Source organism: Ursus arctos, unplaced genomic scaffold (assembly GCF_023065955.2).
Source record: "Ursus arctos isolate Adak ecotype North America unplaced genomic scaffold, UrsArc2.0 scaffold_12, whole genome shotgun sequence".
Classification (NCBI taxonomy): domain Eukaryota; kingdom Metazoa; phylum Chordata; class Mammalia; order Carnivora; family Ursidae; genus Ursus; species Ursus arctos.
Window position 1 is genome coordinate 64,670,203 of NW_026622786.1, and position 21,683 is coordinate 64,691,885.

Below are 21,683 nucleotides of genomic sequence, written 5' to 3' on the forward strand. Positions count from 1 at the left end.
AATCAGAAGAGGATTTTCCCGAAGGGCTACCTTAAAGTTAAGAGACAATTATCCTAGTTTAGTGGCATCAGATACTGTTTGCTAGGAGAGCCTGCCACTGCCCTAGTCAAGGATGGGGTGGGGGGGTGGTTTGGGGAGGTGGGCAAGGAGGGAGATGTGCATCTGTTGCCTTCACTTAGTCTCAGGATAAGCAAATCTATACCAAAACTAAAATAGCCAAGTATATCTGAATACTGATGTTGATAGGGAAATTACATTGCAATGATGGTAACATTACAAATAATTTCGCAGTGAAATTTGATTCTGATTCTTATAGTATGTATGTTTGCATTTGTTCATTTTGATTTTGTGCAATTTAATAACTTTAAGTTTGCTTAATAAAAAAAGTAGGCCCTTTGGTGTATGGATTAGTGTTAGGATTTTTTAAGAGTTTTTTTTTTTTTTTTAAGATTTTATTTATTTATTTGAGAGAGCAAGAGTGAGAGCCAGAGAGCATGAGCGGGGTGAGAGAGCATGAGCAGGGTGAAGAGCAGAGGGAGAAGCAGACTCCCTGCTGAGCAGGGAGCCTGCTGTGGGGCTTGATCCGTGGACTCCAGGATCATGACCTGAGCTGAAGGCAGACGCTTAACCGACTGAGCTACCCAGGGGCCCCAGGAGCTGATCTTTTATCATATTTAGAAGTAGACATAAAGGTGGGGCCCCTGGGTGGCTCAGTCAGTTAAGCATCTGACTCTTGATTTTGGCCCACATCATGATCTTAGTGTTGTGAGATCGAGCCCCGTGTTGGGCTCTGCACTGAACATGGAACCTGCTTGTCCCTCTCTCTCTGCTCCTCTCCTGCACGCTCTCTCTCTCAAATAAATAAATAAGTAAATAAAAGCTTTAAAAAAAGAAATAGTCGAGTCGTGAAGAAACATTAATTATAATTAGTTTTAATATGGACATCTGTCCAGCTTAGAATATACCACTAAGGTGACGCATTTTCTCCGTAACCTTTCCCTTGAAGCCTATACTTTTGTATTACTGTGTGGATTTTTACTGCAGTTAAGAAGTAAGGCTGGGAAATTGGAGCGAATTTGTTTGCTCTGTGGAAAAGAAAGGTCAAGAATGAGTAAATATTATATTGGCTTATTTATTCCCTTTCCTTTTGCACAAACTTATCTTCAAAGGGTGTATTTAAAGTGGCTCACTAAAAATACTAGTTTTGAAAAATGGTCCAATTTATTAAAGGAAACCAGTATTATTCCTACTATTGGTAGTTCTTACATAAAAATTCAGTCACATCTGAATATTTTTATAAAACCTCCAGAGGTATGTGATCCTTTAAAAACTGCAAACTTGACATTTTCAGATTATAAAAGTACTATGGGTCCATAGTAATCTTGTAAAATATAGAAAAGTATTTAAAAAACCCTACAATTTCACATTCTGGAGAGAGCCATTGTTAACAATTTGCTATATTTTTTTATGAATATACATAAATGGCTTTATATTTATTTTTTGATTATACTGTACATGCCTCATATTCAACTTTAAAAGAATTATCATTATGTCCTAGACATCTTCTTTCCTTTTTTTTTTTTAAGATTTTATTTATTTTAGAGAAAAGTGCAGGGGGAGGGGATGGGCAAAGCAGGAGAGAGAGAGTCTCAAGCAGACTGTGCACTGAGTGCAGTGCCCGACTAGGGCCTCAGTCCCACGACCCTGACATCACAACCTGAGCCGAAACCAAGAGTTGGCGGCTTAACTGACTGAGCTACCCAGGTGCCCTGCCCCTAGACATTTTCTTATGTTATGTGACCCATTTAAGGTAAATTTTATTTTTAATTAGATTTACAATAGAAGTAGAGACATCAAATTTGCATCTATTTATAAAGACTAGATATTATTAGAGATGAAGTCCAAGATTTTTTGGTGGGGGGAGGGTTAGGGGAGGGTGGGAAATCAGACTAGAGTATTTGAGGACGGGAATAGGTCACAGATATTTTTTCCTTTTCCCACCCCTAAACATTTTTAATTAAAGGGAAAGAGAAAAAATTTTTTTCCACAGGATTCTTAAATGCTTTTTAGGCTAGCATATTGTTATAAATAAACTATATAATAACTTTATGACCAAAGTAAGGTTTTTATGATGGATTATATTCCCAAACCAATAAAATTACTTGAGCTGTAGATGGCATTTAAAAATATTTTTTATAATTTACTTAAAAGAAAATTTCAAACCACTGTAGTTTTCCCAGTTACTGTGTTAGAGTGAAGCTGTTATTCCACCTTCTTGAAGAGTAAGAGTAGTATATAATATTATGTAAAAAAACACACAAAAATATAAGCTTAAAAACACAAGAAAGGTATATGCCACAGTAATGTGCTAAAGCAGTGAAGATTATTTCCATATAATGGAAATGTTAAATGTCAGATCAGTCTTGTTCTATAGACTGTAAAAATATTGAACCAGTATAGAAATTGAGGTATTATTTTAATTTAACAAAAAGCGTTTATCATAGGTCAGTTTGAGGCTAATATTTACTTATAGTTTAAGTGCAGAAGGAAGCTTTTCACAGAATGGTAAAAGAACATAAAATCCTTTCTTTTTATCAACCTCAAACACATTTTCCAAGAGTTTCTGCCAGGTACTAGAAACTTTGTAATAGTTACACATCATTGTTTAATTAATCCTCTGGAATGTGCTACGCGTTGTACTAGATTGTGGAACCTCAAAGAAAGATGAGACATTGGTTCTGTCCTTCAGTTTATTGTTTAGAGGTAACTATAATGCAGTGTAGTAAGTGTGATAATAGAGGTTAAGTACAAATTGCAGTAAGAGCACAGCAAAGAAAGCTCAAGGTGAGCCAGAGGAGATTAAATTTGGCTGGGCTTTGAAGAATGAATAGTGTTTCCAGGTAACAATGGTGTGGAATGACACTCAAGGCAGAGAGATGACTTAGGAAAGGCACAGGGACATTGAAGTATATTGTCTCTTGGAGAAAAAAGATGGTTTCTTGAGTCTTGGGCACAGGTGAATATAAGGAAAAGAGGGTAGTAGAGGAAGAGGAAGGATAATGTGGGGCCCAGAATTGAAGGTTCTGATGTATCTTGTTTGGCAATTTTACTTTATCCTACAGATAAGAGGGAGCCATTATATATTTTGCAGAGAGACTAAAGAACTCTCCTTTTCAATTTTTTTTTTTAAAGAAAGTTGGACATTTGGAATAGGAAGAAACAGAAAAACAAAGTATGAATCAAGGAAATGACAATGAAAACTAGTATGTATTGAGAGCCAATGCCAGGTGCATATCTAAAATTATATCTTCATTTTGAGTATGAATCAGTTAACAGTATAGGGTAGGTTAAAAATTTAGGCATGAAAAAAATTTAGGCATGCTGGCAAACTAATTATAAAGCACTAGTGGAGCTTACCATTATGAATCTATAATCACTTAGACTCATGGAATGTCCACACAAGAAGAGTCTTTCATGATCCTCCATTGTGTGGGCCCTTTTAAAGGAACTTTTTTAAAGAAAGCAGCATGATAGTAATTGCACTTTTAGATTAATCAGTCGGTTGAGAAAATGTAAGTGAAAATCAGTTATTAAAAGCATTGTTCAGTGTTTTATTTAATCACAGAAGCATCTACATATATTTGAAAAATATTGGCGTACTTATGAGTACGTTGCATGTATATTTGGTCTATAGACATTGTTATAGCTTAGTGATTAAGGACTCGGACTCTGGAATCAGAACCTAGTTTGAATCCATTACCTGCTAACTGTAACTTTGGATAAGTACTTGTCCATCTGTGCCTCAGTTTTCTCATCTGTAAAATGTGAATAACAATAGTACCTACTTCATATATCTATCATATGGATTACAAATGACTTAATATATGTTAAGAGTCTGGGACAATACTTAGCACACTGTAAGGGCTATTATAGAAGTCCTTGTTTTGTATAGTCATGCGATAATTCAGAGACCTTCTTCTAAGTTTTTCTTTTGTTGTTCTTAGATTCTTAGTCTGATGAATGATTGATGGGGTCTTTGAATAGTATGTTATTAAAAAGAGATCATTGTTTTTAGAAATTTGTGTTCACAATTTTATTTCACCCTTTCTGAGGTCTCTGCCCACCTCCTGCCAAAACATACCTTAGAGTTATCAGTTCCTTCTTCCTTACTTGTGGTTCCTGGAGAAAATTAAGTCCTAATTCCCTTTGGAAACTTTATAAGCAGTGAATTAGTCTCTCTTCCGTGTATCTACAACGGTACTAGTATTGTACCATTCTTCAAAGAATTGGGAAATAGTCACTCAGATGATTTTCTTTGGTTTAGGTGAGGAACCCCAAATGTTAGAGGACATATAAATCAGGACTTCTTGGCTGCTCTGTTTACTGGTGGTAATGATAATGGCAGTGGCCTGTCACCCAAGGTCTCTTTTGTATTTTTTCTTAATAGACTTTTTTCTAAGAGTAGTTTTAGGTTCATAGTAAAATTAAGCAGAGGGTACAGTGATTTCCCATTGTAATTTTTTAGTTTCTGTAGCCTTTATTATTAAGCATAAAGTATAGTACATAAATAAATACATACATACATACATACATACATACATACATAAATAAATACATACAGCATTTTCAGAGTGATTTATCTTTAGGAAATTCCTTCCTACACTGAGATCTCTATTTTCTTCCATACATTTTTAAAAAATTTTATCTTCCATACATTTTAAAGTTTTGTTTTTCTTAGGTCTGTAATATACCTGGAATTTATTTTTCTCTTTGGTGTGATTTAGAGACTTCATTTTATTTTTTACCACACAGGTAGCCCAGCATATTTACTGAATATTTAATTCTTTTTTCCTTCCCATCAATTTTTTTTTCCAAGTTCATGTCAGATGGGTAATGTGCCAAGGTTGTAACAAGGTTTGAGGGAGGCACATGTCACACAATGGCATGAACACCCAATCATCACGCTTATGAACTACAAAAGGATCCTCCTTCCAGTCAATTTTAATGTCATGTTTTCACATCATTATTTTTGTATATGCCAGATCTGTATCTAAATTCTGTTCTGTTACTTTAATCTATTTGTCTATCCTTCTATCAACACCAAACTGTCTTAATTATTTTAGTTTTCCAATAATTCATAATACCTAGTAGGTTAAGTCCTTTTACATATTATTATGCTGTTTCTTTTTCTTTTTTCTTCCAAATGTGTTTTAGAACCAGCTTGTCAGGCTCCTTGCAAAATCTTGTTAGTATTTTCATTGGAATGTATAGATTAATTAGGAAAGAATTGACATCTTTATGATGTCATTCATCATTCACTAAATATGGAGTACCTCTTGTATACTGGGAACTGGGAATATAGCAGTGAACAAAACTCACAAATATCTCCCCACTCATGGAGCTTATATTGTACGGGAAAGAAATAGATCATGAGCAAGATAAAGAAATTATATGCTCTGTTATTCATAGTAGCCAAAAACTGGGAACAATCTAAATGTCCATCAAATGTGTCTCCATATAATGAAATACTACTCAGCAATAAAAAGGAACAAACTACCTATACATGCAACAACTGAGACAAATCTCAAAAATACTATACTAGGTGTAAGAAGCCAGATACAATAGATTACATATGGTATGATTCCATTTATATGAAATTTCTACAAAAGGCAAAAACTGTAGCGACAGCAGATCAATCCAGATGAGCCTTGAAAACATGCTAAGTCACAAAGAAGCCAATCACAAAAAAACCAGATGTTGTATGATTTCATTTATATTAACTGTCCAGAATAGACAGAGCTTATCGAGATGGAAAGTAGATTGGTGGTTGCCTAGGGCTGGGGTGACTGGGAGGGAAATAGAGAGGGACTTGCTAGTGGGTATGGGGTTTCTTTTTGGGGTGAAGAAAATGTTCTAAAAAAATTGTGATGGTTGCATAACTCTGTAAAGGTACTAAAAGCCATTGAACTGTATACTTTAAATGGGTGAGTTGTATGGTATGTTTATCTCAATAAAGCTGTTCTAGAAAACGAATAAAATTACTGCTATATATGAAGGAGACTTAGGGGAGGGAGGTGGTGGTAATGGTACTGGTGATGCTGGTGCTGATGAGGAAGGCCTCACTGTGAGAAGGTTATAGTTGAGGAAAGACTTGAAAGAGATGAGGGTTTGAGCCATATGGATACCTGGGGAGAAAACTTTCTAGGAAGAAGGGATAATCAGTGGAAGATCCTGAGAAAGGAGCCTGTCTGGCATGTTTGAGGAGCAGCAGTGAGGCCAGAGTGGCTGAGCAAGGAAGAGCACAGTAGGAATTGAAGTTGGGAGATGCAGGGCTGTTGTGAGGTGTTTGGTATTTACAGTAAAGGAGATGGGGAGTCAATGCAGAATTTTGAATAGAGGAGTGACTCATCTGACAGAAGTTTTTTACAGTGGCTGCTGGGCTGAAAATAAACTGTAGGTAGCCTGGGTAGAAGCAGGGAAACCAGTTAGAAGGCAGCAATCCAAGAAAGAGAGAACAGTGACTTGGACCAAGGTTGAGGAAAAAAGTGGTCAGATTTTGAATATATTTTGAAGGAAGAAGCAATAAAATTTGCTGACAGATTGGAGATGAGATGTGAGAGAAAGAGAAGAGTCAAAGAATATGTTGGATTTTTTGGCCAGAGAAACTGAGAGGAGGAAGATTGAGGATAAAGCAGATTTGGGGGGTGGGGGGAATGCCAGGAGTTCTGTTTTTGACATGTTCGAGAAGCTCATCAGACATCCAAAGACAGATTTGAGTAAGCAAATTGGATTTTAAAATCTGGAGTCTAGGGAAGAAATCCTGAAGTAAAGATAGTATTTAAAGCTAGGATTCCTCCAGTCTACCAATACAATATATTTAATAAGACTCCATTTTCCCTTAAGATAGGCTTTTAAAAATTGTTGACCTTTCCCCTCTCTCCAAAGATAATAAATATGTTAATTTTCTTGTATTTCAGGATCTGCAAGATGAAGTTCAAAGGGAGAATACCAATCTGCAAAAACTACAGGCCCAGAAACAGCAAGTACAGGAACTCCTTGATGGACTGGATGAGCAGAAATCCCAGCTGGAGGAGCAACTGAAGGAAGTTAGAAAGAAATGTGATGAGGAGGCCCAGCTGGTAAATCTGGCCATTCGCTGCTGCCTGTATCTGTACCTTAGTTGCTTTTCCTGGCATAGGATGGAAACGTTCTTTGCTTGTTGCTGTTGTTCCTGCTGCTGTTAGGTGGCAATCTAGTCAACAGTTGGGGCACATGAAGGAGTTTGGAGCACTGTTCACCCGGAAATTGTAGGCCCTCTTTTGGGGAAAGAGGGCACTTAATGTACTGCTTTTCTAAATTTTAGCTGAAAGTGTGGTACCTATGCCTTCAAGTCCCCTCTCTTTATCTCCTAATTGCCCTTTTCTACCAAAAATATATACTTCAAAAAAAAAAAAAACCCACCAAAATAGTAAACTGAACAAATAAATATACTTGCATTATGGAATATTTTAATGACAACTCTTTTTTTTTTTATCCCTCTTTCTTGTCATTCACTCCCATGTTACAGATCTCATCCCTGAAAGCTGAATTAACAAGTCAAGAATCCCAGATCTCTACTTACGAGGAAGAGCTGGCTAAAGCTAGGGAAGAGTTGAGTCGCCTACAGCAAGAAACGGCAGAATTGGAAGAGAGCGTGGAGTCAGGGAAGGCTCAGCTGGGACCTCTTCAGCAGCACCTGCAAGATTCACAACAGGAAATCAGTTCAGTAAGTCTTTGTGGCAATGAGAAATAAGCAGAAACAGGGTCTCACCTCTCCTCTTAGTAAATAATACTTTCTCAGTTCATGTTCCTTTTCCCTCTGTCTAGTCTGTTATTCATTCTTCATTTGTTTTATACAAGGAGGTTTCTTGTTACCTGTCATAAGTTAAAATTGTCATACATCTTGTGCATCTGGTTATTATCACTGGAGTCATGGCTAAGGGTATGGGTTTTGTAGATGCATGGTTTAGGGTCAGGTGGTGGCTCTGCCACTTACTGCCTGAATCATCTTAGTATCAGATTCCTCATCTTTAAAATTGGAGAATTAACAGTACCTCTACCTTTTAGGTCTGCTGTAAGGATTAAATGAAATGTTAAGGATTAAATGCTGTGAGGCAGTTTAGCATTGTGTTTGGTACATAAATACTGTCTAAGTGTTGCTTATTTTCATAAATTCTGCCTCCCCATGAACATTTGCTTATTTGGAGACCTTTATTATTTTAATTAGGAAATTGTTCTTTATAGACAAACATGCTGTGTTGTGTGGGTCCAGAGTTGTTATTTCTAGGCTTCCCTAAATGGAGAATAATATTTTATAGAATGATAGTAAGATAGGAGAAAGATCATGTAACCCATTCCTTTCATTTTGAATTTGAATAAACTGAAGCCAAGGAAGATTACATTGGTTACATTGCCTTTAAAAGAGCCACAGCCTAGAATCCAGATCTTCCAACATATAGTCCAGTATTCTCAGTTAATTATTGTGTATAATGAAGTCCTACCCCTTGATATGCTTTTTTCCCCTCTCACAGGTGAATGCCTACTCACTCATCTTGCAAGACATAGCTTAAATTCTTATTTCTTTATAGCATTTTCTGAACCCTGCCTGTATTGGACTCTACTTCTGTTACAGCAATAGTAACATTTTTCCCTGCATATTTGTTTATGTGTCTGTCTCCCCCAGCAAACAGAACTTTTTGGGTCTAGAAACTTAAACATTTTTTTTCTCTCTTATCATTTAGCACAGTTCTTATCCCAGTGTAGGTACTCAATAAACAGGTAACCCAAAAGAAGGCTGTCCTAGTGGGAATGCTACCAGCTGAATGAATAGTCTTTAAAATAATTTTCTTCTTTGAGTTTATTTAAAAATTGGTTTTTTGGACCAGTAATTTACATACCGTAAAATTTACAGGTTTTAAGGATACAATTCAGTGATTTTCAGCAAACTTAGAATTGTTCAAACATCACAATCCAGTTTTAGAACATTTCTATCACTCCTAAAAGATCCCTTACACCCATTTGTAGTGAGTCCCTGCTTCTACCTCTAGGTAAGTACTAATCCGCTTTCTGCTTCTGTAGTTTGCCTTTTCTGAGCACTTCATGTAGATGAAATCAAACACTGTGTAGTCTTTTTCATGTGGTTTCCTTCACAAGCATAATATTTTTGAGGCTCATCTCTTTCGCAACATGTATCAACATTATATTTCATTGTATATTTATAAAGTGTTTTGTTTATCCATTCACTGATTAATGGGCATTTGTTTCTACTTGTTGGTTGTTATGAATAATACTGCTGTGAACATTTGCATACAATTCTTTGTGTGGACATATGTTTTCATTTTTCTTGGGTATGGAATAGTTGGTTATATTGTAAAGTTACGTTTAAAATGTTTTTTAACTTTAAATTGCCAAACTGTTTTCCAAGGTCGCTATACCATTTCACATTCCCACTAACAATATATGAGGGTTTCAGTTTCTCCACAATCTTACCAACACTTTACTGTCTGCTTAACTGATTTTAGTCATTCTAGTGGGTGTGAAGTGGTATCTCATAGCTTCTAATTTGTTTTTTCTAGCAACCAGTGATGTTGAATATCTTTTCATGTGCTTGTTAGCCATTTGTATATCCTCTTGTGTGAAATGTCTGTATAAATCTTTTGCCCATTTTTAAAAAATGGATTATTTGTCTAATTATTATTAAATTATAGGAGTTTTTAAAAATATCTTCTGGATATAAGTGTTTTTTTATGTTTTTTAATTATATTATGTTAGTCACCATATAGTACATCCCTGGTTTTTGATGTAAAGTTCGATGATTCATTAGTTGCATATAACACCCAGTGCACCACGCAATACGTGCCCTCCTTACTACCTATCACCAGCCTATCCCATGCCCCCCCTCCCCTCTGAAGCCCTCAGGTTGTTTTTCAGAGTCCATAGTCTCCTATGCTTCATTCTTTATCAGATATTTGATTTGCAAATAATTTCTCCCAGTCTCTGGCTTGTCTTTTCATTTTCTTTAAGTTTTTTGGAAGGGAACGTCTTTCAAAGGGAGGAACATAAATGAGAAAAGTAGAAAGGACTCTGGATATTATAAATTGTCATTGAGAACATAAAACAGTGTTTCTGAGCAAGGAAAATAATCTCAGCAAACTATACTACCAAGTGTGCCAGATAATATTTGCTATCTATGGGAGGAATTATATTATAACCTTGCATCTGATCTCCAAACCTTAAGAACAAACATACCAGGGGGCCCCTGGCTGGCTCAGTCAGTAGTGCATGTGACTCTTGATCTCGGGGTTGTAAGTTCAAGCCCCACATTGGGTGTAGAGTTTACTTAGGAAAATCAATCAATCAACCACACACACACACACACAAAAATAAACATACCTATTTCTTACATTTGACTTAGTGACTTGTGTGTCTTTCCCTCAGATGGCAGTATTTTCCCATGGGTCTATAAAAAGCGAAAATCCAAATTTTATATTATCCTGAAACTTTAATTGCTCTTTAAAGCTAAACTATAGCTTTTCTGGAAAAAGGAATAACTGAGGAAAAATTTCTGACTTGCTAAATTTTCATTTATACTTCTTGTATTTATGGTAAGAAAAAGCAAAGCTTTAACTCTACGTATCTTACTTACACACTAAAAACTTTACACTGTTTTTATCCAAATGTTTCTGGCATTCTGGTATTTTATTGCATTTCTCTTCCACAGTTTGCAAAGAGCTTGTGTTAGTTGTGTGACTTTTTTTTTTCTATATCCTCTAAGTTTATGCAGAGACTAAGGAAGAAGACAGGCTAAGTGACAAGTATGTGAGAGGGATTTTATTGTCTCAGAAGTAACTATAAGGAATAAGCTGTCTTAAATAGTACTCTTTGGTAGGCATGTATTTCCACATACTGCTTCATCTGTATGATGGTTATTATTTTAGTGTTAGGTTTTAAATTTTAGACTGTAAAGGTTTAGTGGATATTAAAATTGTTTTAATGGTCATGATAAAAATTTTTTAAAAAATGAAATAAGACAGTAGTGTTCTGGAGTGTTCAGAGCTTTTGAGTCTTTGGTGCTGCTGACCACCAAAATGTTCATGTTTTGGGACTCCATGAGCTGACCCAGCTTGACATACTGGTAACTAGAAGCGAATAAACATCATCTTATTGCTGTTCAAATGCATGCGGCCTGAGATGTTCAGATTATTTTGTGAGATTCATAGGTTCAGTCAGGAACAAGAAAAAAGTCAGAAGGACCATGACTGGGAAAATAGAGAGGAGATATTGGGCAGCCCTGAAGCAGATGGACAAGAGGAGAGCTCTGCCTCTGGTCCCCACAGAAAACATCTCCCTGGCCTATATAGTCAGTGATTGTGCCCAACTCAATGAGAAACGCTGCCTTATCCATAAAACATAAAATTGTTTTCTCCATATGACATAAAACCGTTTCATACATGCACATTTGTTTTCCTAATATACTTTGCAAGTTTTTCATGTATAAAAAAATTATTGTTAATAATGGAGTACCACACTATGTACATTTTTAAAATAGAAAGTGAAAAGTCTGATAATTCTACCTCCTGGAGAAAAACAATGTTTGTAGCATGGTATCTTTTTAGAATTCTGTCTGTATGTGGCTGCACCTCTCTGTGTGGGCCTGTGCATTCATATGTGTACCTTCCCAAAAGGAGTATGGATGGCTCCAATTCCTTGGGTGCTCTCCCTCAGCTTCATTTTTCCTAAAGCTTCATCACAAAATCTTCTCTTGTTCTGTTACTTTGCTGTCTTTTCCCCAATATCCTGACCCTTTTCCCAGTTATACCTAAAGAACACCAAAATGTAGCTATTAAATCAAAATTCTTGGAGCTTTCAAAAGATGTGCAAAAGCAAATCCGTATATACTGGAATGTCAAGAGAACTTGCTGGGATGGGTTATTGAAATCTCTCTAAACCATGCTGCATTCCCAGAGGATTCTCTTTAATGGAAACAAATTTATCTTTGAGTCTAAGGATGTAGCTATTTTTATGTTTTGTGTCCTTCTAGTAATAAATTCTGTTTTGTATTTCTCCTTTGTGTTGACAGATGCAAATGAAACTGATGGAAATGAAAGAGCTGGAAAACCATAATACTCAGTTAAATTGGTGCAGTAGCCCACACAGCATTCTTGTAAATGGTGCTGCAGATTACTGCAGCCTCAGCACCAGCAGCAGTGAAACAGCTAACCTTAATGAGCATGCTGAAGGCCAAGGCAACCTGGAGTCAGAGCCCATACACCAGGAGTCTCCAGTGAGTCTAATAGTTCTGTAACCTTCGTAATCAACTTCAGAAGAAAAAAAAATGGATTTGGGTCAAAGTTTTTGTTGACATCATACTTGATATAAATATGGGACCTTGCCTCATCTGCTGGACAGTTGATTTTTTTTCCCCCCAGAGGGAGATCCAACAGTTCTGACACTTTTAGCTAGTGTAAAAATGTAATTTTAACCAATCTGTATGTTATAAAGAATGTTTTCAAAACAGTAGCTCTGTAGATAGTAACTTTTAAAAGCATTTTTTAAAGTATTCTCACCCAGTGCTGAAAGTAATTCTTTATTTCATAATGTTGAGGACATTTATTTACCAGTTACTTAGCATACAGCAGTATTGCGATTATGTGTGAGAGCTACAAAGACAAAAGACTGTAACCCTGCCTTTAGGCAGCATACAGCCTAGCGGTGTAACACCGTGTGAAAGGGCTGTGATATTCAGGTAGGACAGCTTGAGGGGGGCTCAAGATTGTATAGAAAAAGCTTTATAAGTGAGCTTCAAAGTAAGAAGTGTTAAGCAAAGAAGAAGGTGGTATATTCCTGGCAGAGAAAACGGCATTTGCATAGGCATGAGATGGGAGAAATATGCCGCACAGGGTCACAAGAAGTTCTTGAAGGATAGCTTGTGATGGTGGGGAGAGTACTGGTAGGAGATGAAGCTCTCTTATAGTGGCTCCCTGCATTACCTCTTACTTAAAATACAGATGTCTGCACCCCGCTACAAATTTGCTGAACTAGAATTTCTGGAATGGTGCCAGGTACATATATTTTTCCAAAATATTCTGTGGGTGATTATGATGTGTGCCTGGATAAAAATGACCACTTTTAGGTCAGAAAGGGACAGAGAGTAAGAAATTTGGATTCATTTTGAAGCATTGGGGATTTACCTTACTGTGGTGAGTAGCCATTGAAGAATTTTAAGCAAGGTGTGACGTAATTGCATTTACCTTTTCGAGAAATGTAGAAAATGGATTTGAGAGTGAGACTGGACACACAGAGATTTGTTAAGAAACTATTGGAATGGTCCGTGTGAGATTGTTTTAGCCTAAACTTAAGCAGTAATAGGAGGGATGATGAGGAGAAGAATACAAGTTTGAGAGGTACTAAAGACAAAATCAGCAGACTTGGTTTGTATTTAGGCATTGCAATCTTGGATACACTATACAATGTTCTTTTAAGTACAAAAGTTTATCCTTCAAAGACACAGGGTGTTATGAAATGGAGATTTCCCCTGCCACTTCTTAAGCCCTGTTACCTACTGGTCCAAATCCAAAAAGCAATGGGAAGCCATTGAAGGACCTTTAACCAGAAGGGTCATGATCAGATTCATATTTTAGATCTATTCCTTTATCTACTATAAGAAGGATCAGTTGGAAGGGCACATATTGGAGGCAGGAAGGCAGTTGCAAGGTTATGCTGGATTAGAATGATGATACTATAAATAGATGATAGTGACAGTGAGGATGGAGAGGAATGGATTTGAGGAGGTAGGAGGTGAACTCAGCAAGACTTGGAGGCTAGCTGGGAGATGACCAGAGGGAAGTGGTTAAGTGGTTAAGTTTTCTGGTCTGAGTGACTTCGATGCTTGATGAGACCATTTTCTTAAGATTTTAAGAGAAGAACTCATTTAATGAATACATTCTGCTTGTCTTCTGTATTTTTAGCAATTTTTGGTTATCCTTTGTCAGTTTCTTCTGCCAAGTAGAAAACACATTGTTAGTCCATGTATCATTAATATTTTATAGGCAAGAAGTAGTCCTGAAATACTGCCTTCTGGTGTGACTGATGATAATGAAGTGGCGACTACAGCTGTTAATGAGAAAGTTTGTCCTGAATTTAATAGTGACAGACATTCAAAAGAGGTAAGAATAATTTTATGTGTGAATGTTCTCATTACTGGTTTTCCTAGATGGGTCATACACTGTTTTAGGCTAAGGAAAGAAAAATATATTAAGTGAACTTTATGACTACAGAAATATTTGTTATATTACCATCCATTGATTTTTCAAAGCATTTTTTTAATTTTAAAATGTTGCATCTTAAAACTGGTTCCTAAAAGAATATTTTTTAATTTAAAATCATTTTTAGGGAGATCCATTTAATGTAGAATCAAGTTCACTGACAGATCCAGTTGCAGATACAAACTTGGATTTTTTCCAGTCTGATCCTTTTGTTGGCAGTAAGTACTCTTATTTTTATACTATGGATTTACCCCCCCCAAAAAATCTTTTTAATGTAACTGTATAAAAATTAAGGCTCAGTTTTGAAATCCTACTTGTTACAACAAAAGTAGAGGGGTGTAGAGATGTGATATGCTTGTATTTCCTGGTATTTATCCTTGTCAGGCAACTAACTACTGAGACTAAGCCACTGATTATGTCTGAGGAGCCCCTGATTAAGAGCGTGTTTCTTCTTCAGAATAAGAAACAAAAGATAGATATTATGCACCAGGAGAGGCGATTAGGTACTCTTAAGTCAACCAGCAATTTTTTACTAAAGTGCCAGCACCGTGATTTTAAAACAGTGGAATCTATAGCAGTTAGAACTTGGATTCCTGCCCTTAATGTGCCGCTAGTGTTATTGAAGAAATACAACTTTAACAAATTGAAATACCTGATGTCAATGTAAACTATGTCAAATACCACTGGTGTCAAAGCTCTTTTTGCATTTTATTTATTTCCAAATCAATTTGTGAAACTGATAGGTCAATTTACAACAATTTTTTTTTCTCCAAGTTTTTATTTAAATTCCAGTTAATTAACATACACTATAATATTAGTTCAGGTGTAGAATTTAGTGATTCATCACTTACATACTACATCTGGTGCTCATCACAACAAGTGCCCTCCTTAACACCCATCACCATTTAACACCCCCCCCAACCCCGCCCAACTCCTCTCCTTACCATCAGTGTGTTCTCTATAGTTAAGAGTGTTTCTTGGTTTGCCTAGTCTCTTTTCTTCCCCGTGATCATTTGTTTTGTTTCTTAAATTCCACATATGAGTGAAATCATATGGTATTTGTCTTTCTCTGACTTACTTCGCTTAGCATAATACTCTCTAGCTCCATCCATGTTGTTGTGAATGAGAAGATTTTCATTCTTTTTGCTGGCTAATATTCCTGTGTGTGTGTGTGTGTGTGTGTGTGTGTGTGTCCATCCAGTCATCACCTGATGACAGACTGTTTGGTCTCTTTCCATAATTTGGGTGTTTTAGATAATGCTGCTGTAAATATTGGGGTGCATGTATCCCTTCAAATTAGTATTTTTGTATTCTTTGTGTAAATACCTAGTAGTGCAATTGCAGGGTCCTAGGGTAATTCTATTTTTCCTCCATATGGTTTTCCGGAGTGGCTGCACCAGTTTGCATTCTCACCAGCAGCGCAAGAGGGTTCCCCTTTCTCCGCATCCTTGCCAACACCTGTTGTTTCTTGTGTTGTTAATTTTAGCCATTCTGACTGGTGTGAGGTAGTATCTCATTGTAGTTTTGATTTGCATTTCCCTGATGATGAGGGATGTTGAACATCTTTTTATGTGTCTTTTGGCCATCTGTATGTCTTCTTTGGAAAAATGTCTATTCATTGTCTTTTGCCCACTTTTTAAAAAAATAGTTATTTGAGAGAGAGAGAGAGAGTATGAGTGGGGAGGCAGAGGGACAAGCAGACTCCCCACTGAGCAGGGAGCCCAATGTGGGGCTTGATCCCAGGACCCTGAGATCATGACCTGAGCCAAAGTCAGATGCTTAACTGACTGAGCCACTCAGGAATCCCTGTCCACTTTTTAATTGGATTATTTGTTTCTTGGGTGTTGAGTTTTATAAGTTCTTTATATATTTTGGATACCAACCCCTTATTGGATATGTCATTTGCAAATATCTCCTGTGGAGCATCTTTCTATGTGCTTATTGGCCATTTGTATAACTTCTTTGGAGAAATGTTGATTCAAGTAACTCGCCCATTTTTTATTGTTAGTCTTTTTATTGTTGACTTGTAAGAATTCTTCATATATTCTGAATACAAGTCCCTAATCAAATATATAATTTACAAATATTTTCTTGTATTTTGCATTGTCTTAATTTTGATGAAGTCCAATTCATCTATATTTTCTTTCACCACTTGTGCTTTTGATGTCATGTCTAAGATCCAAAGTCATGAAGATTTATTCTTAGGTTTTCTTCTAAGAGTTTTATAGTTTTAGCTACTACATATAGATCTTTGATCCATTTTCAGTTAATTTTGGAATATGGTGTGAGATAGGGGTCCAGCTTTATTCTTTTGTATGTGGATATCCAGTTGTCCCAGCACCATTTGTTGAAAAGATTGTTTTCCCCATAGAATTGTCTTGGCACTCTTGTCAAAAATCAAATGACCACAAATGTAAGGGTTTATGTCTGGACTCTTTAGTTCTAGAATTATTTTTTTTACTTCAGTAAGGCTCAGTGTCTTTGTTTCTGGAGTAGTGGTGGTAATACCCATTCAGTATTCTCATGAAGAGTAGAGAATTTTGTTAGTAAAATTACTGCTGTTGTGCCTGTCTTTTCCCTTCTATTTGTAACCTCAGCTTGTGATCAAGGAATAATTATAGTTGGCTCCTATTAAAATTTGCTTCTTTGGGGCACCTGGGTGGTTCAGTCGGTTAAGCATCTGCCTTCAGCTCAGGTCATGATTCCAGAGTCCTGGGATCGAGCCCCACATCAGGCTCCCTGCTCAGTGGAGTCTGCTTCTCCCTCTGCTTGTGCTCTCTCTCTCTGTCTCAAATAAATAAATTAATTAAATCTTTAAAAAAATAATAGAAGTCATTTAAAAATTTGCTTCTGGGGTGGCTCAGATGGTTAAGCATCCCGCTTCAGCTCAGGTCATGATCTCCAGGTCCTGGAATTGAGTCCCATATTGGGCTCCCAGCTCAGTGGGGAGTCTGCTTCTCTCTCTCCCTCTGCATCTCCCCCTGCTTGTGTTCTGTCTCTCTCTCTCCCTCAAATGAATAAATAAAATCTTTAAAAAATAAAAATAAATAAATAAATAATTTGCTGCTTTTATGAGGTATGTTGATATTCTGCCTTTTTTTCTTTTTTTTTTGAAATCACCCAATTCATCTTTATTTTTTTTATTGTGTTATGTTAGTCACCATACAGTACATCATTAGTTTTTGATGTAATGTTCCATGATTCATTGTTTGCATATAACACCCAGTGCTCCATGCAATACGTGCCCTCCTTAATACCCATCACCAGGCTAACCCATCCCCCCACACCCCTCCCCTCTAAAACCCTCAGTTTGTTTCCCGGAGTCCATAGTCTCTCATGGCTCATTATTATTGTTATCATGGTACTCTTTATTATTTTAAATGTTTCCTAAAGATGCATGGCATTTAGTGTTTTATCTACTTTGAGGTAGAGCTAATGAAACAGACTTCACTTTAAGAAACTTTGCTTCTGTTTAAAGTTACTTTTAAGTAATGGTGTCACAACAGTAAATATTGTTATTGTGACTTCTTATTTATTTTACCACAGGTGATCCTTTCAAGGATGATCCTTTTGGAAAAATTGGTACGTATATCATTGAGGTCCAACTTAGCTGTAATTTAATTCTGCTTAATTATAAACTTATGTTGTATTTAGAAATGAGAGATCAAAGTAAGGTAGTTATAGGAAGTGGACTTCCTGTTTATTCAGTTTTTAAACTGATATAAGGCCCCACTAAAATGTTGTATGTGCCTGGCATTGTCAGAGAGAAAGTGGTAGACTCTTGTGAATTTGGTTAATGAACCGTTTGCTTTATTATTTTTTTAAATGACATTAGTGTTTATATTTTGATACTTTTAGTAGTACTTAGACTGATTTCTCCTTGTTAGCCAAGGATTAGATGAGTATAGCTATCTATGCTACTACAGTGTTTAGAATTTAGAACATTTTGTTTTCCTAAGATTACAGCATATGAAAGGGAGAAAAGGAAACATCTTAAAGAATTACTAAATGTCAGGCTTTATAAGATATTCTTTCCCTGGGATTTTACATTAGAATAAAGCAAATCTTGTGCACCATTTGTTATGCTTCCCAAATGTGTTCCAAATAAGTTTATTAGGTGAAAGACTATCTTTTAACAAAATCACAGAGGAATGTGTGATTCCTCATCCCCTAAAATTAGAATCACCAGCTTAGAGGAATTATTTAAACCTAGCATACAAGTAATCTTTGTGTAATAAGTATTGGAATTATTGATTTGCTTTGGGTGAATGATGAGCAAGTAGGAAGAAGAATATTAATTAAAGCTATTTTAGGTGCAACTGTCTATATTTTTTTATGATCAATAATCCTAACGCCAAGTACCTAATTATTGATTCTGCAGAAGTTCAAAATGTCTTCTAATTAAGGCAGTTATCATACCTTCGGGTGATAGGAAATTTAGTGTAGTCGTTTTTAGTCTTTCATATATGTGCTGTATTTTCTTAGATCCATTTGGAGGTGATCCTTTCAAAGGTTCAGATCCATTTGCCTCTGACTGTTTCTTCAAGCAGTCTTCTGCTGACCCTTTTGCCACTTCAAGTACTGACCCTTTCAGTGCAGCCAGCAATAGCAGTAATACATCGGTAAGTGGGAGGGTTAAAAACTGTTAAATGGATAACAAACATCCTGAGTGAGTTTCTTGAAATATACAATGATGAAAGGGTCCTCTTTTAGATTACTTCTGATGGGCTATGTAAAAATGTCAGTCTCATCCAGTCCATCTAGTTTTTGGTTCAGACTGGCATTTACAGCTTTATCACCCCCTATAATTGGCTGGAATAACTTATTTCATCTAAAAATCAAGTCCATCCTTAATAAGGATCAAGTATTATCCCATTGGGGATATTTAAAATAAATGATTTGAAATCCATTAACCAGTCTTAAATAAAGCTTTTCAGAAATGTGTGGTATATATTATTGAAATAATGAAAATCAACCTAAAAATAGCACTGAGTTTTAGAAAGATAAAATCATTTATATTATAGACATACTTTATATATATTTTATAACACATGTTGGTCTTGTGGAGAAATACAAATTCCTACTAAATGTCAGACCCTCTTCTGTAATCTTCACAACCTTGCAAAGTAGGTGTTGGTAGCCCTATTTTAACAATAAGGACACTGGGACTGGGAAGTAACCAAGGTCATACAGCTAAGTGCTTTATCATCTGGAGGCGTGAAAAAGAAAATATATTATGGATAGTTAAGCATACCCAAAATAGAGTAATATAATGAAATATTTTAAGAAACCTCCATGTAGGGACGCCTGGGTGGCTCAGTTGGTTAAGCGACTGCCTTCAGCTCAGGTCATGATCCTGGGGTCCTGGGATTGAGTCCCACATCGGGCTCCCTGCGTGGGTGCTCTCTCTCTCTTGGACAAATAAATAAATAAAAACTTAAAAAAAAAAAAAAGAAAGAAACCTTCATGTATCCATTACCCAACTTCAATAATTATGAATGGTTTTGGAATGGTTTTGTTTGTTTTTATTTTTAATTTGGAGGCTTATTTTTTTAAGCAGCATGTTTCACCCAGGAAAGAAAATGGATTGACGGGCATTTGAAGCAAAAATTTTGTCCTTTAATTCTCTTAGATTAAGAATACTCCCTTAGAAGAGTAATTGATTCTTTTAAAGTAAATAGATTCTGATATTCTTTAATTGCTTTCTTACTGTACTCAGTAAAGAGCAATTTGGCCAACAACTGGTATTTTCCATTGATGTAAAAGTGAGCAAGTGCCTCCGTAACTGAATATTTGTGGTTTCCACAGGCTACTGGATACTGTGTTTTCCTATAACAGTTAGTTTGCAGTGTGGACCCATTTGCTAAATTCTTCTAAAATTGGCTGCAACCTGAATTTTTTCCCTCTTACCTTATTCTAGTCTCTTATTCTCCACTCTTATCAGTAAAGAGCAAGAAAACCAAAGCAGCTCTTCCTAAATTAAAAATAAAACAAGTTTCTCCTGTTCCTCTCGCCTGATGAAAATTTTCCACCATTTGTTCTATTTACTCTTTCCCTTTCCTCCCAAGTTTGTGAAAGCAATATTGCCCTTGCTGACTGCTCTTGATTTCTCCATAAAAAGCAAAGCAAAGAACCAAATTGGCAATATAATAATAGCTTTTTTTTAACTCATCTCTTCCATGGACCAGGCATGGTGCTAAGCTCTGTTCATGTATTACCCCATTTAATCTTCACACTATTCCTATGAAGCTCATGTTACCACCCTCATTTTTAAGATAAAGTAAATGAGGCTTTAAAAGGTTAAGTGATAGTAAGTTAGTAAGTGGTAGAACTGAATTCAAACCTTGTTCTATCTGACCAAAATCTAAGGTCTTCACCCCTATAGTCCAAGATTTAAACTTAATTCTTCCTAGCTACAGAGCCCTTGTGTTTTGTGATCTTCCTTCTTTTCAAGCAGGCCTTTGATTATGTTTCTAGGTCTGAACCTCTCCCCCAAAGGTCTTTCCTGTTCCCTCAAGGCTAGTCTCTGCTCTCAGAGGGACATAATTTTAAGCAGCAAAGCAAAACAAAACAACTGCCATTTCTTACTCTCCTAGCTAGTGTATGGTAGCATTGTGCTGGTACTAAGTCATACAGTCAAAGTGGGAGGCAGATTACTGATACAGAAGAGAGAATTTCAGTGATAAATTTGGTGACCCTGTAGGAAGATTTTGGAACATTAATTCTGTAAAATACCATCTGAATTGTAGTTATGAAAATTACTTGTGTGTACTAAATTGCCTAATTATCAAACTGAACATAACATAGAGTTTAATGGCCTCTTATTCCTTCATAGGCCAGGCATTCCATCCTGTTCCCTTTGCTGTCTCAATGGTCTTTTAGGTGGTAGCACAGTGTATTATGAGGAAGGAATAGAAATTAAACCTGACACTCATGTAGGCCTGCTTTTTCTGTTTCTCTCTGTGATGGCAAATAACCCTTTGTTAAAAATCAAGCCTGTTAGGTTGTTTTTCCTCTGAAAGTCAAGAGAGGAAGGAATAATAGGTGGTGACTTATGTCCGTGACTATCTCTCACATTGGTATTTTGACTATTATATTAAGAGCCATGCAAAGTTACCTGGCTATACAGACCACCTTAATGTTTTTCTTTGGTTGCTCTTTATTTATTCAGCAGATATAATCAGAATATAAGGCATTATGCTAGTTTTATAGTAATATCATTGGCATCAGTTAAAATAAGTACTATCATTTTCAGTTCTAAAAACTTCATTAGTATTAATTACTTCTTTCTGATAGTAGTTTAATTGGGTTCTCTCGCCTTTTTTTTTTTTAAAGATTTTATTTATTTATTTTAGACCGAGAACTAGAGAGAGAACACAA

General features: G+C 36.2%; 1 protein-coding gene and 1 non-coding gene across 8 annotated transcripts in view; one reads left to right on the plus strand and one right to left on the minus strand.

Annotated features, from left to right (window-relative positions):
- Nucleotides 1-21,683, plus strand: part of EPS15 (epidermal growth factor receptor pathway substrate 15) — a 134,455-nt gene that overhangs the window by 86,276 nt on the left and 26,496 nt on the right. For all 7 annotated transcript variants that reach the window (XM_044383881.3, XM_044383883.3, XM_026498122.4 and 4 more), the window contains 7 exons: nucleotides 6,978-7,139; nucleotides 7,568-7,765; nucleotides 12,119-12,322; nucleotides 14,088-14,204; nucleotides 14,431-14,521; nucleotides 17,850-17,885; nucleotides 18,789-18,925. In XM_044383881.3, coding sequence (XP_044239816.1) covers nucleotides 6,978-7,139; nucleotides 7,568-7,765; nucleotides 12,119-12,322; nucleotides 14,088-14,204; nucleotides 14,431-14,521; nucleotides 17,850-17,885; nucleotides 18,789-18,925 — 945 coding nt within the window. The remainder of the gene's footprint in view (nucleotides 1-6,977; nucleotides 7,140-7,567; nucleotides 7,766-12,118; nucleotides 12,323-14,087; nucleotides 14,205-14,430; nucleotides 14,522-17,849; nucleotides 17,886-18,788; nucleotides 18,926-21,683) is intronic.
- LOC113254836 (small nucleolar RNA U13) lies at nucleotides 4,881-4,984 on the minus strand. Its single transcript, XR_003315962.1, has one exon. It is a non-coding gene; the product is annotated as a small nucleolar RNA U13 (small nucleolar RNA).